This window comes from Capra hircus, chromosome 3 (assembly GCF_001704415.2).
Source record: "Capra hircus breed San Clemente chromosome 3, ASM170441v1, whole genome shotgun sequence".
Lineage (NCBI taxonomy): Eukaryota > Metazoa > Chordata > Mammalia > Artiodactyla > Bovidae > Capra > Capra hircus.
The window spans coordinates 105,250,669-105,265,469 of NC_030810.1; the positions used below are offsets into that span (position 1 = coordinate 105,250,669).

Genomic DNA, 14,801 nt, shown 5'->3' on the forward strand with positions numbered 1-14,801 from the left:
GCAGACGGGTTCTCTACCACTGAGCCACCAGGGAAGCCCTCCATTGTTTCTGACCCTGAATAAACAGATATTTGAAAATCATGCACCCTTGAGACTAGGCTCCACAGCTTTCTACCCCGCCCTATGGGCTCTTGCTACACCCCACCTCTTACTGTTTAACCCCAAGCTTGCTTTGTTACGCCCATTCTATGTACGACACTGTGGTCTTGACTTTCCCAGTTTCGAATCCTCCATTGAAGTTGTCCTACAGACACAACTCGACTTTTTGTCCCAAGTCACACTTTTCCTCCTTTGGAGTAATCTTCATGGTCTAATTCCACCTACCAATTTAATCCTAGATCTTGCAGTTTTTTAAAGTTAGTAACTGTACTGTTCTGTTCTTTTTTTGGAGCTGTGCTGTGTGGCTTGTGGGTCTTAGTTCCCAAATCAGGGAATGAACCTGAGGCCTTGGCAGTGACAGCACAATCACTGGGTTGCCAGGGAATTCTGTTTTCATGTTTCCTACAGATCGCTTTGTCTTCCCTATCAAATGTAAACCACTGGGAATAGAAACTTTGTGTCAGGAGCCTTTAGTTGGGTTAACTAACTTATTTTAGCCTAAGGAAGATGGCCACACTCGGGTCTGACTGTCTCGACAGTGAAGAGAAATAGGTCTGCAAGCCTCTATAGATGGGTTGATTCCCTTATGCTTTCTGATCACATTTTCCCAAAGACTAAAATCCATCCTGGTTCCTGCAGGCCTTACAAGGTCCTTCACTTCTAAACAGTGGTGCCAGCAGATGGCAAGTCAATGCGACTCATTAAAGGAGAATGTGCTTTCTGTAGACAAGGGTTAAGGCAGCTCTAGCTTTCTGCATGGGCTTCCCTGGTGACTAGCCAGTGGTAAAGAACCCGCCTGCCAGTGCGGGAGATGTGGGAGACGCGGGTTTGATCCCTGGGTCGGGAAGATCCCCTGGAGAAGGAAATGACAACCCACTCCAGTATTCTTGCCTGGGAAATCCCACGGACAGAGGAGCCTGGAGGGCTATAGTTCATGGTGTCACAAAGAGTTAGGCAGGACTTAGCAACTAAACAATAATAAGCTTTCTGCATGGGTATGGAAGTAGGCTAGTCAAACATGTGAAGAGCACACCACTGAAACAGGTAACCAATAAAACAGCAAGGAATAGCAAGACTCACCTTCCAACTTTCACTGAAAAAAAACTTAAAACTTCTGAGTAAAATATATAGTTGCTAATTATTGACAGCCAATACTTAGTGGGGAAAAAGAAAGACAAAATTAATTCATGCAATGAGAACATTTAGAGATACTTTGAAGATAGGTGAATGATATCTTCGGTCATAAATTTAGGATTTCCAACTACTTCCCTGTATGATGTTACCATATGAGTTTCAGTTCCAGCTGAGCTGACGAAATGTGAGAATGAAGATTTGAAAATAAATTTTAATTTGAAGCTGAACAAATCCAGGATTACTGCAATTCGAATGTTTTCAGTATTAAGTATCTTTTAAAGCCAAGTGTCCTGTCAATGTTAACTAGGACTTTTAAAAATAAGACTTCAAATTTATCTCATCTTCCTCAAGATGGAGTTTGGAAAAAGTGCAACATGGCCAATCATTTATCAATGGCATACTAAACGTGTATGAGCAATTTCTTCTTAAATAAATGAGTAATAAATACCAGGAATGAGGAATTTCAGAAATTACACTTCTGATGTAATCTCCTTATTACTCTATTCTGGTCAAATGCAATCTCTCCTGAATTTGTCTCCTCTTCCACTCACTTTTTTAATTTGGCAGCACTGGGTCTTGGCTGAGGCATGCGGGATCTTCAGTATTTGTTGTGAGATGCAGGATCTTTAGTTGCAGCATGTGAGATCTAGTTCCCTGAACAGTAGTCTCGTGTATTTTAGCCACTGGAGCACCAGGGAAGTCCTTCCCATTTACTTTTTAAAAATTTGGCCATGCTAGGTTTTCTTTGCAGCTCACAGGTTTTCTCCAGTTGCACTGAGCAGGGGTTACTCATTGCAGTGGCTTCTTACTGTGGAGCACGGCCTCTAGGGGCCACCAGCTCAATAGTTGTGGCACACGGGCTTAGTTGCCCGCAGCGTGTTGAACCTTCCCAGAGCAAGGACAGAACCCATGTCCCCCACACTGGCAGGCAGATTCCTACCCACTGGACCACCAGGGAAATCCCAGCCTTGCATCTCTGTTGTGGCACGTGGGCTTCTTAAGTTGTGGCACAGTCTTAGTTACCCCACGGCATGTGGGATCTTAGTTCCCCGAGCAGGGATCAAACTCGGTTACCTTGCATCAGGGGCAGATTCTTAACCACCTGACCACCAGGGAAGACCCCTCCACCTAAAGAGTCAACCCCACTGACCTGCCAGGCCATTGTAAATCCTTCCTTCTTTGAATCCTTGTTAACACTCCCACTTTGAAGCACGTAATCTATTAAAGATTGATCTCTAGTTGTTTTGTATATGCAAATTTTATCAAAGCTGCAGAGCTGGGAGCTTTTTAGTCCTCTGACTGTATCAGAATCCCTCACACCTCTAAGCAAACAGTGCTTAGTGCATATAAGTCTCCATAAACATTTTGACTGTAATTCCACTGCCTATCCTAAGAGGTTACATTAGAACATGGAATGCTCCTCTTCCATTACCCATTTAACAGTGGACACTCTGATAGTTACTGACCTACTCAATAAGTGTTAAATAATGAGGACACAAAATATACTTCTTTAATGTCTAAACTGGGTTTCCCTGGTGGCTCAGACAGTAAAGAATCTGCCTGCAATGCAGGAGACCCAGGTTTGATCCCTGGATCATGAAGATCCCCTGGAGAAGGGAATGGGTACCCACTCCAGTATTCTTCCCTGGAAAACTCCAAGGACAGAGGAGCCTGGTGGGCTACAGTCGATGGGGTCACAAAGTCGGACACGACTGAGCAACTAACACTTTCACTTTTTCAATGTCTAAATTAAGTCCTCTCTACCAACACTGATACAGCAATATGTGAACTGTGAACTTCCTGATGTTCAAGCTGGTTTTAGAAAAGGCAGAACCAGAGATCAAATTGCCAACATCCGCTGGATCATCGAAAAAGCAAGAGTTCCAGGAAAACATCTATTTCTGCTTTATTGACAATGCCAACGCCTTCGACTGTGTGGATTACAATAAACTGTGGAGAATTCTGAAAAAGATGGGAATACCACACCACCTGACTGGCCTCTTGAGAAACCTATATGCAGGTCAGGAAGCCAACAGTTAGAACTGGACATGGAACAACAGACTGGTTCCAAATGGGAAAAGGAGTGCGTCAAGGCTGTATATTGTCACCCTGCTTATTTAACTTCTATGCAGAGTACATCATGAGAAACGCTGGGCTGGAAGCTCAAGCTGGAATCAAGATTGCCGGGAGAATTATCAATAACCTCAGATATGCAGATGACACCACCCTTATGGCAGAAAGTGAAGAGGAACTAAAAAGCCTCTTAATTAAACTGAAAGAGGAGAGTGAAAAAGATGGCTTAAAGCTCAACATTCAGAAAACGAAGATCATGGCATCTGGTCCCATCACTCCATGGGAAATAGATGGGGAAACAGTAGAAAGTGTCAGACTTTATTTTTGGGGGCTCCAAAATCACTGCAGATGGTGACTGCAGCCATGAAATTAAAAGACGCTTACTCCTTGGAAGGAAAGTTATGACCAACCTAGATAGCATATTCAAAAGCAGACATTACTTTGCCGACTAAGGGCCGTCTAGTCAAGACTATGGTTTTCCCAGTGGTCATGTATGGATGTGAGAGTTGGACTGTGAAGAAAGCTGAGCGCCGAAGAATTGATGCTTTTGAACTGTGGTGTTAGAGAAGACTCTTGAGAGTTCCTTGGACTGCAAGGAGATCCAACCAGTCCCTTCTGAAGGAGATCAGCCCCGGGATTTCTTTGGAAGGAATGATGCTGAAGCTGAAACTCCAGTACTTTGGCCACCTCATGCGAAGAGTTGACTCATTGGAAAAGACTCTGATGCTGGGAGGGATTGGGGGCAGGAGAAGGGGACAACAGAGGATGAGATGGCTGGATGGCATCACCGACTTGATGGACGCAAGTCTGAGTGAACTCTGGGAGTTGGTGATGGACAGGGAGGCCTGGCGTGCCGCATTTCATGGGGTTGCAAAGACTTGGACACGACTGAGTGACTGAACTGAACCAACACTGATGCCTATTTAGAGTAGTGGAGATAAAAGCAGTGACCTTCACATAAAAGATTATTCCTCATTGTCTCGCATTTAGCTTATATACTTGAAACAACTTGAATTAACCCTTGATCAAATGGCAAATGCAGTACTACTTTGAACATGTTTTTTTCTGTCTTCTCATTGAAGAGGTAAGCTCTTTTTTAAACAAAACTTTGCCTCATCCCTCTGCCTCTTCCCAGAGATGCTGGGGTCTCAGAGGGTCCCTCAGGCACTTGGAGGCAGCGGTTCACTCTGCACCCCACGTTCTCCAATGGCATGGCCAAATACCAAGTGTCACTGGTCTACTGGCTCCAGGATGGGGACAGTGTTTGAGGTCAGGAATCAGAGCCAGGAGGTGCCTGGAACTGGGACCTCAGCTCACTGAGACAAGAGGGAACCTCTGCAGCCGTTGGACACAGCACCTCCACCTCCCTCCTTGGCCCTCAAGCTTTGTGAGCACCGAGGTAATCTCTTTGGATGAAGGGGCATTCCGTGGCATGCTCCTGACTACTTGATACAGCTGTTCTGTGCATGGTAGGCACTCAAAACTCTTTTCAATCAATATTTTCCAGAATATAAAATCTCACAGTATTCTTTTCTTAAAATGACCTCTGTATAACAATTCCAAACATTTCTACCCACATATAGATAAATAAAGGAAAGGTCCAATAAGTTGTTTAAAAGTTTTGTATTGTGTCATACAAACTGTCTTCAAAAACAAGTGCATAAGTGAAAAACTTTTCTTCCCTTTGCTCCTCAAACATTACAGTAGACCAATTCCTGCTAATAGATCACAAAGGTAAAACATTATGTCCCCTTTTGAATTCTAAACAGTTAATTCTAGACACCAGCTTCCAAGTTTTGTAATTTACCAATCTGGTATGGACATAAACAGTTCCAGTGCTTTTCAACTTATCTATCCCTGAATTTTTCTCTCTTCAAAGTTCCAGGCAGTAATTGATTTTAATGCCCTCAAGTTAGATAAAGCTGACTATTTAGAGCTTATAAATTATTTACACTATACAATCACTAAGAATAGAACTATGACTTACACATTATACCCCTCTAACTACTTAGCACCATGAACAGAATTCTCAATACTAATTGATGGGCTAATTATTCCAATGATCAAATATATGACACTGATAGTCTTAAAAACACTCATTTGTTATTTTTCTTATACACAATAGAAATTCCCTCCTGTCTTAAAGATTTTTTTTCTGGCAATATTCTCTGCTGCCTTGACTATCCTGAACTTCTTGTTTGATGCTAATAACAATTCCCTAGGTCATTAGTAATGAGAAGCTAAGGCATTAAACCTAACAGGCCCTAAGCTAGTTTAAATGTGGTGAAACACTATTCATAGAATTGCACCGTACGTATCTTCTGTCATGGTTTTCCAAAGTGCTATGATTCCATTACGATATTTGTCCTGCATAGATTCAAATTCTGTATCTTTCACTTTTGGATGGCTTGAGTACCATAAAACATGATTTATTTGGTAGCAAAAACATCTCCAGGAGTTTCAAAAGGGATCACTACTCAGCTAAAAAAGTTACAATCATCACTTTTCTTTAAACCTAGAACATATACCACTGATTGGAAGGAAAAACCCCATCCTTCTGTTGGTAATAAAAATGGAAAACAGTAAGTTGGGCTGTGTACTTTTTAAAAGGTGCTACACACGGCCATGTTCTTGAAGTGGCCACAAACACTGCTCCAGCGACATTCAGTGTTCAACATATGCTACATTACTCTCAGCACTTTTGCACTTCATCTCCACACACAGCAAGTTCAGGTATCAAAATAATCCTGGTTCTAAAAGAAAGCGCTCACCACCAATATTTAAAGCTGATTCTTCCCAAGAAGATAGGATAGTTTTTCCACTATGCAGTTATCAAAGTGGTATTCTCTTAGGCTAAGCTTTGTCAAGGCTCAGAGAAAACCCTGAGGTGAACTTAGCAAGGTCCTTGTAAAGAAACCTTCAATGAGAAACTCAACATATGGGGATTTTAAAGCTTCAAGACTGGCTCATTAAACAGAAACGCCACAGGCTTTCTTAGAACACTTGAGTCTAGTGATTGTCTGTGTCAAGGAGGCGCATACTCAATTTTACTAACTCCTGATGAGTCTCCTCTGATTGGAAAATGCAGTCAGTCTGACGAAGGGCCTAGAAAACATTCTGCCAGGCTTAGCTGTCCTAGAGAGCATGGAGAAGTGAGGGGAAAGCACTAGGAAGCAATTAATACTGGTGAGTGCAACTCTGGGGAAAAAAATAAACCTGTACAAGGCAAGGGCTATCCCAACCAAGGATTTAGATTAAACAGGAGTTTAGTAATCTAGTAATGGTTTCCAAAGTGTTTACCTTTGAAGGTAAAGAAAGGTAAAACCCTGAAAGGAACAGTAAAGTAACGCTGTAGGGAGAAAGCAAGTTTCATTACATTTTACGTGTTTGTTCTCCCAGTGAATCTGGGTCAAATGTGTACTTCTCAGAAAAGACAGGCTCCTCTGGGGAGCACTGTTCTGATCCTACCTTTTTCTAGCAAGTTCCTGCAAAAACATACAGCCTGATTTCCCCATTCTCATCACTATCTGCAACAGGAGTCAGTTCCATAGCTATCGGCTGAACTTTAGCACTGATCTCTGTAGAACTGATTTCCCGATATGATTTTTATTCTGTCTCCAGGAAGCACAGCATGAATAGAAAAGACAGAAGTCCCTCCCTGAAGTCCTCCCCAGGAAACTGCAGTTGGGACCGCAAGAGAGTGCAGAATAGTGCATGGCAAAAAATTCCTCTTGTGAGCTTAGTCAAACACATACGGTAGGCATATTCCCCTGGGCATAAAAAACAACATTAATTAATGTCAGCAACAGAATCCAAAACATTGGTAGATCAAATCCTAATGTGGCAAATTAAAGAGTAGACAGTGCTCCACTGGGTTAATAGAATTAGCTAAGAGACAATCCTTTAAATACCACATCATTGAAATCTCCTAGTGGGCATGTCCCCTTCATCAGTTACTTTTAAAATAACGGTCATAACAGGAGAAAGAACAAGCACCATGCTCACTAATGCAGATTACTGGACTGCTCTGATCAAGCACTGCAGTTCACAGATAGACATTTCACATCTTTCCTTCAGGTTACTGAGTCTTTCTTCTTCCGGAATGGGGATTTCAGCCTCTTCCATACACTGTTTTTGGGCTTAGATTTTTTCTCCATGGCCAGCACTGCCTCCTTTTCCTTCCTACGAATCTCCCGGACAAGGGCATGGAACACATCATCGATGTAGTAGCGGTATGCAGCAGATGTCTCAAAAAAGGGGCAGCTGAATTCTCGGGCCAAAGCCAATCCTTCTTCCTTGGTGACCTTTAAAAATGTAAACAAGAGAAAACTTCTAGTGGTAACAGCACAGTGGAATTTTAGCTGAGCTATTTAAAATCGTAAAAAACAATACTGTTAAAGTGCTGCACTATGTCAACAAATCTGGAAAACTCAGCAGTGGCCACGGGACTGGAAAAGGTCAGTTTTCATTCCAATCCCAAAGAAAGGAAGTGACAAAGAATTTCAAACTACCGTACAATTGTGCACATTTCACATGCTAGCAAGATAATGCTTAAAATCCTTCAAGCTAGGCTTCAGCAGTACATGAATCAAGAACTTCCAGATGTACAAGCTGAATTTAGAAAAGGTAGAGGAACCAGAGATCCAATTGCCAACATCTGTTGGATCATAAAAAAAGCAAGTGAGTTCCAGAAAAACTGCTTCATTGACCACACTAAAGCCTTTTTAACTCTGTGGCTCACAACAAACTGTGGAAAATTCTTAAAGAGACAGGAAAGCAGACCACCTTACCCATCGCTTGGGAAACCTGTGTGCAGGTCAAGAAGCAGCAGTCAGGACCTTACATGGAACAACGGACTGGTTCAAGATTGGGAAGGAAGTGTGACAAGGCTGTATACTGTCACCCCATTTATTTAACTTATATGCGGAGTACATCAGCAAAATGCCAAACTGGATGAAGCACAAGCTGGAATCAAGACTGCTGGGAAAAATATCAACAACCTCAGATATGCAAAAGATACGACTCTAACGGCAGAAAGTGAAGAGGAACTAAAGAGCCTCTTGATGAAAGTCAAAGAGGAGAGAGAAAAAGCTGGCTTAAAACTCAACATTCAAAAAACTAAGATCATGGCATTTGGTTCTATCACTTCATGGCAAATAGATGGGGAAAAAGTGGAAACAGTGACAGATTTTATTTTTTGGGTTCCAAATTCACAGCAGACAGTGACTCTAGTCATGAAATTAAGAGATGCTTGCTCCTCAGAAGGAAAGTTATGATAAGGCTAGACAGCATATTAAAAAGCAGAGACATCTCTTTGCCAACAAAAGTCTATATAGTCAAAGCTATGGTTTTTCTAGCAGTCATGTATGGATGTGAGAGTTGGACCACAAAGAAGGCTGGGCGCTGAAGAATTGATGCTTTCCAACTGTGGTGCTGGAGAAGACTCTTGAGAGTTCCTTGGATAGCAAGGAGATCAAACCAGTCAATCCTAAAGGAAATCAACCCTGTATACTCACTGGAAAAGACCCTGATGCTGAGAAAGATTGAGGGCAGGAGGAAAAGGGGTGACAGAGGATGAGATGGTTGGATGGCATAACTGAAACTCGGTGGTTTGATGAGTTTGAGCAAACTGGGGGATAGTGAAGGACAGGGAAGCCTGGTGTGCTGCAGTTCATGGGGTTGCAGTGTCAGACAAAACTTAGTGACCGAACAACAGCAGCAGAAAAAAATTACAGCTGACGCCCCAAAGTGAAGTAACAGGAAGAGCCCTCTCCAGCTCTGGAGATGTCCCAGCAGAGCAAGCACAGTGATATCTGTATTGCTGAGAGGCTGGATTATTTCACTTCTAAGACTCCTTCCATCTTCAAACTATGTGATTCTATTTCTAGTCTACTTTAAAGGTAACTTTTTGGAACAGGGAGTATTTATAGATGTCAAAGATACAATCTTAATTTCCTCATACATTTCCAGAAAGTAAATCACAAGGCAAAGAGAAGTTGTAATTAAGCTACAACACTGAAAACCGTAAGAACCTGAAATCAACATATCAAATTATGAATATAACATAATTTCTCCTACTTTTGGATGTTTAGCCTTTTTCTAACTTTTCGCTGACATAAATAGCCTAGCAACAAATATTTTATATATAAATCCCTGAATAGATTATTCTGAAGAGGAAGCAACCAAGAAACATCACGAACTTAACTATTATCCAATTACTTCTAAAAATTCTATACCATTCATTGCCTTCACTAGTGGTGATAAACATGCCCCTTTCACTATACCTTCATCTCTATACCAAAAAGCAAAATTTTAAACACTGCAGCTAATTTGAAGGGTATCACTCATTCTAAAATCCTCTACAATTTCTCTTATTCTCCCTCTACTGGGCTCATAATCCTCACCATCAGGAAGTATACCTTGAAGCCTGTTTCTCTCTTTACAACAAAAAGAGACTTATTTCTGAGGCTTTAGGAAGTAAAAAGCCCATGATACCTCCATCTGTGCTTATGCTCACTTGTGTCTGACTCTTTTCGACCCTTTGGACTATAGCCTGCTAGGCTACTCCGTCCATGGAATTTTCCAGGCAAGAACACAAGTGAGTAGCCATGTCCTCCTCCAGGAGATCTCCCCAACCCAGGGATCGAACTTACGTTTCCTGCGTCTCCTGCACTGCAGGTGGGTTCTTAACTGGCTGAGCCATCAGGGAAGTCCGTGACGCCTCACTTAAAGTGTATCCTATTTGTCATCTGATTTGTCACCTGTGGATTTTGTCCTGTAAACTGATTCCTACAATCCAGATTTTACCCAAAATAATAGCAAGATATAGGGACATTTTCCAGGCTGGGGAGAAGCTAATGCTAAATTTTCATTTTAAGGCACAGAAATGTATAAACCTAGAAACACAAATGACTAATCTCACACAATTACATATAGCATTTTCTAGTCTATCCTCACCTGTCTTAGCTGCTTTAGGTCAGACTTGTTTCCCACAAGAACCACAGGAGTATCATCAGTACGTCGAACTCGATAAATAAGCTGTTTAAACTCCCGAACTTCATGGAAACTTCGACGATCGGTAATGGAGTAACAGATGATAAACCCTTCTCCTGCCCTCATATACTGATCCCGCATGGCTGTAAACTCTGCCTAGAGGGAAACAAGGGTCATTAGTGTACTAATACAACCTAAAACTATACATACTTCAGCTATTTAGTTCAGATCAAAGAGAGATTTGTTACCTGCTGTCCTGAGTCAGAGTGCATGAAAAATTAAAAGAAATGAACCAGTGATCTTCTCTGCATAAGTCTTTCCCTCCCCTTTACTAGCATGAAAAGGCCTTTACTCATAGCATTTTGAGATTTAATACCTGTCCAGCCGTATCCAAAATGTCCAGATTGGCGGGCTCATCATCAATACGGATCCGGATTTTATAAGCATCTTCTACAGGAGGGAAGAGAGGCAGTACTATCAACTCATAAATGCAGGAATATGCAACCTTATTCTGAAATTCATCTTATGGAAAAGATGATTACACACAAGTTTCTTTAAGTGCCCAGATGTTCAAAGGAAGCCCCTAAATCCATTCAGATATGTAAATTGGGTCAACTAATTTTTTTCTTCCACATAAGCCATGACGTAAATTTATTCATAGCTTAAACTTCTCAGACTTCACCTATAATTCTAAACTAAAAAAGAGCTCAGAGATTGTCTTTTTGAAAAGCGTTAGGCCATAAAGTAACTTCACCATTTATTAAAGTTATTAAACACTAAGCATTATAGTAAGTGATTTATATATATTAACTCATTCAATAGTGACAATAATTCAGTGAGGTGGTATTAACTCCATTTTACAGATAAAAAAAACTAAATGTTACAAAGTTCATTAATGCTTTATTTATAGTTCTTCCTCATTTTTAATACAGGAAAAAGAAATATCAGAGTCTCTTAAAGAATTCATATAGTCAAAATTCCTCCTTTATGAGAGCTATTTCTCTATGTATATTATTATGGTAATCTTGGAAAATACCAAAAAGTAAAAAAGAAAAGCCTCACTATTTCCACCATTCAAACATTTGCTCCTTACACCCTGATGTATTTCCTTCAAACAGTTTTTCCTGAATCCCTGCTTCTGACTCTTCCTCAAAGACGAAGGGCCTACTAAACCAATGATTTTCAAACTACAGGTCATGCAGCCATCAGTATTTGTGAGTTGTGGATGAATTTAATGGGTTAGGACCAGCATTAAAATAAAAAAGGAGAAATCTAAAATGAAAGAGGAAATACAAAAGTGCAACGTAAGTAGTGAGGTAAATAGAGTTTCATGGTATTTTAATTACATATACATATGTGTAAATGTATTCTTATATGTGCATGTCACAATATAAAGATTTTCTTCTTAGATTTAGCAGCCAAAGTTTGCAACAAACTTGCACTAAATTAGAAACTAAATGAGAGGCTTCTCCATCCATGGGATTTTCCAGACAAGAGTACTGGAGTGGGTTGCCATTTCCTTCCCCAAGGGATCTTCCCGACCCAGGGATCGAACCCAGGTCTCCTGCATTGTGGGCAGATGCTTTACCCTCTGAGCCACCAGGGGAGCACAAATGAGAGCAAACACCCATATCTTTTTGCTCACTACTGTAACCCCAGGGCCTAACACAGTGCTTGGCACATAACTCAATAGGTAAAAGTATCTGTTGTTGAATCAGATGATATTGTCAGAAGAGCAGCTGAGTGGGGGGGAGGGGAACTTTTTCAGGGGACAAGTTCTTAGTTTTTTGTTGTTGTTGTGGGGGAGGGGGTCCACCATGCTGCTTGCAGGATCTTAGTTCCCTGACCAGAGTTGGAACTCGTGCCCCCTCGAATGGAAACAGTCTTAACCACTGGTCTGCACTGTCAGGAGTCCCAGGAAAAGATATTTCTAAGTAAATTATACTAAGCTCTAAATTCATTTTGTTCCTAGAATTCCCACCAGTGTGAATTTGTGAACAATGTTCTAAATTGAATATAGTACATGAAAAAATAAGAACTGTTTCTGTTTTCCCCAAGCCACAAAAGCATCTACTATATAAAATGACTATATCCAAAGATGGGTTAGCACAGAACACTCATTGGCTTGACCCAACGGAAATTCTCCTGAGACCCAGGATTGACACAGTGTCACTTCCTGAAAACATAACTAATACAGCGGCCTTCTGTGCCTCCCCATTCCCATCACAAGTTTTCTATAATCCTGGGATATAACTCGTAAAAATCAAACCTGTCTCCTTATGATGTTTAGAGAGAATAGCAATTTTTTAAAAAATTACTTTTTACTCTGTTTTACTAATAACTGAGCATTAAGGACTGTGAAAGACATGAAGAAAGACCCTGCTATGTAATGAACTTGAGGTATAAGGAAGTAAATGAAGCGCTTCTTGTGGAACAAGTAAGTCCAGGCTCTGGATGTCTGGGTTGTAAAGAGTTCAGCAGGCTGGCTCTACTTGTTTTTCTGCTTCCTTTTGTGGAAGTTCAAACCAGCTGACTCATAGTTACAGAGTCAGTCTCAAATCAGACCCTTAGAAAAATGATAGTAAAAGGCTTCTGTTAAGTGGCCCTTAAATTTTTCCTTTAACCTGGCAACATGGTATACCAACCATAAAAATATAACAAAGTGTCCCATTAATGTTCAATAAAGACAGACTAAGATGGCTGATGTACATAGACTTAAGCTAGGAAAAAAGAAAAGATTCATTTGCTTAGCAATCACTATGATACACTTATTAAGTAAGTCTGTTTAGGCACCAAAAAAGGATCAAAATATAAATGGTTTAAAACTGTTTCAAAAACTGACACAAAGTAACCTTTATGGGGTTTATTTGTAAAACATAAGTGACGCTCTGACTTACCAATGGTGGGATCATGATCTTCTGGAAATCGGTGGCTGATGAACTGCATGGTCATGGCTTTAAAACAAGAAATGAAAGGTAAAATCCACACAAAGATGACCCATGGAAAGAACTGTTAAGTATCAACACTGCATGCTAGCCAGTCTCCCAGCTGATCTGGGTGGAAGGCATTTGTCGTAAGCATTTTTCATTCTTACTTCTTGTAAGATGGAAGGAAAACGTCACCTACCACTCTTCCCTACACCACCAGCACCCAGCATCACTAGCTTATATTCACGAGACAGCCCTGCAGGGCTGCTACAGCTACCAACTGGGCGAGTCCCAGGATCCATTGTCCTTTCGGAGAATCCCGGGCTGCCCCGAGGAAAAGGCACCTAGAATAAAAGAAAAAAACATTTAATCCAGGATGGAGGCACCAGTGACGACAGTCCTAGTCAGCGCCCTGCCTTCCCATACGCTGGCCTATGACTCCTGCTCCCTTTCTGGCGGCCGTAAAAGAAATCCTCACCATCACCTTCCCTCCCGGACAGTTCAGTCTTATGACTTATCACAGGTTTTCCGAATTATTACATTTTCCAGAAGGTCTACAGACAAAGAAATCTTCAATTTTTCAAACCGGGACACAGCAGGAAGGAGCCCAGTGAGAAAGCTGAGGTTTGAGGACCAAAGGAACACCTCCCCCTAGGCCGCAAGGGTCCTCTCACGCCAGCGGCACCCGGAGGTTCCGCCCCCTCCCCATTCCTCTCTCCGGCCCCCTCCCCCAGCTGCATCCCCGGCCCGCCTCAGGCCCTCCCCCCTTCCGTTTCAGGAGCCAGCCGCCTCCTGCTGCTCTTACCGGTCAGAACTTGAAGGTCTCGGCCGGTCTGATCACCTACTTCGTCCTCCTCACTCGCGCCGAGGATCCGACACTGACCTGTGACCCCTCCCGCAGCCGGGAAAGATGGCGCCAGCAGCGCCCGCGTCCCGACCGGAGGGGCGGGGCGGCCCCGTGACGCCCGCAGCTGGCCACACCCCCTTCGGGGAGGGCCATTTTCCCTCCAGGTCCTCAAAGCCAGTTCCGCGCCTCACTAAGGGCCCATGCCCACAAAGGCGTTAGAACAGTTAGCTTACCCGGTACTGTATATTAAAAAAATTTAGCCAAATATAATGGGTAAACAAAGGAAACGGGCACCCACCAAATCCTCCCCAAAAGAGCACCAAGATCAAGTTTAAGGCTTAACAGCAGAAAAAGAAAACTTTCCCTAAATGGACAAAGGCAATGACTTGGGCTCTTAAATGACTTGAGACAATCAGGTCTCAAAGACAACTAGTTATACTAATCAAACTTCTGCACATATTTTAAGCAAATGTTACGTGAAATATTTAGAAAAAAATTTTTTTTAATTTTTAAGTAATATGCCTTCCCACAGGAAATGATAATTCGAGTTTTCAGGTGGCCTTAAATAACAGCACAAATGAAGGAGTTATCAACTATATCCACCTGTAGGTAGCACAAACAACCCCACTGGGAAATTTTTCTATTGCAACTTTTGCACCCTTCCTTCTTTTTGAAGCAGATTTTTCCAAGAATAATTTGCATTTCCTTTAAAAATGCTTCCTTCACTC

The 14,801-nt window shown here is 41.8% G+C and overlaps 1 protein-coding gene across 2 annotated transcripts; it reads right to left on the bottom strand.

Annotated features, from left to right (window-relative positions):
* RIT1 (Ras like without CAAX 1) lies at positions 6-14,528 on the bottom strand. 2 transcript variants are annotated; one of them, XM_018046269.1, is made up of 6 exons: positions 14,032-14,528; positions 13,426-13,570; positions 13,197-13,253; positions 10,676-10,749; positions 10,264-10,455; positions 6-55 (listed from the first exon to the last, which is right to left on the bottom strand). In XM_018046269.1, the coding sequence occupies exons 2-6, from the start codon at positions 13,526-13,528 to the stop codon at positions 14-16; spliced, it is 468 nt and encodes a 155-aa protein (XP_017901758.1). In that variant the 5' UTR covers positions 13,529-13,570; positions 14,032-14,528; the 3' UTR covers positions 6-13. The 2 variants fall into 2 exon arrangements, with proteins under 2 accessions (XP_017901758.1, XP_013832177.1); XM_013976723.2 differs by lacking the exon at positions 6-55 and adding an exon at positions 4,911-7,610 and having other exon boundaries at positions 14,032-14,522.

What these genes read in the sequence shown, in the direction of transcription:
- RIT1 (XM_013976723.2), bottom strand. Translation starts at nt 13,528, where the DNA reads ATGGATCCTGGGACTCGCCCAGTTGGTAGCTGTAGCAGCCCTGCAGGG. An exon ending in TGGTGGTGTAGGGAAGAGTG is followed by an intron (nt 13,254 to 13,425) that starts GTAGGTGACGTT and finishes CTTGTTTTAAAG; the next exon opens with CCATGACCATGCAGTTCATC. An exon ending in AGATCATGATCCCACCATTG is followed by an intron (nt 10,750 to 13,196) that starts GTAAGTCAGAGC and finishes TCCCTCCTGTAG; the next exon opens with AAGATGCTTATAAAATCCGG.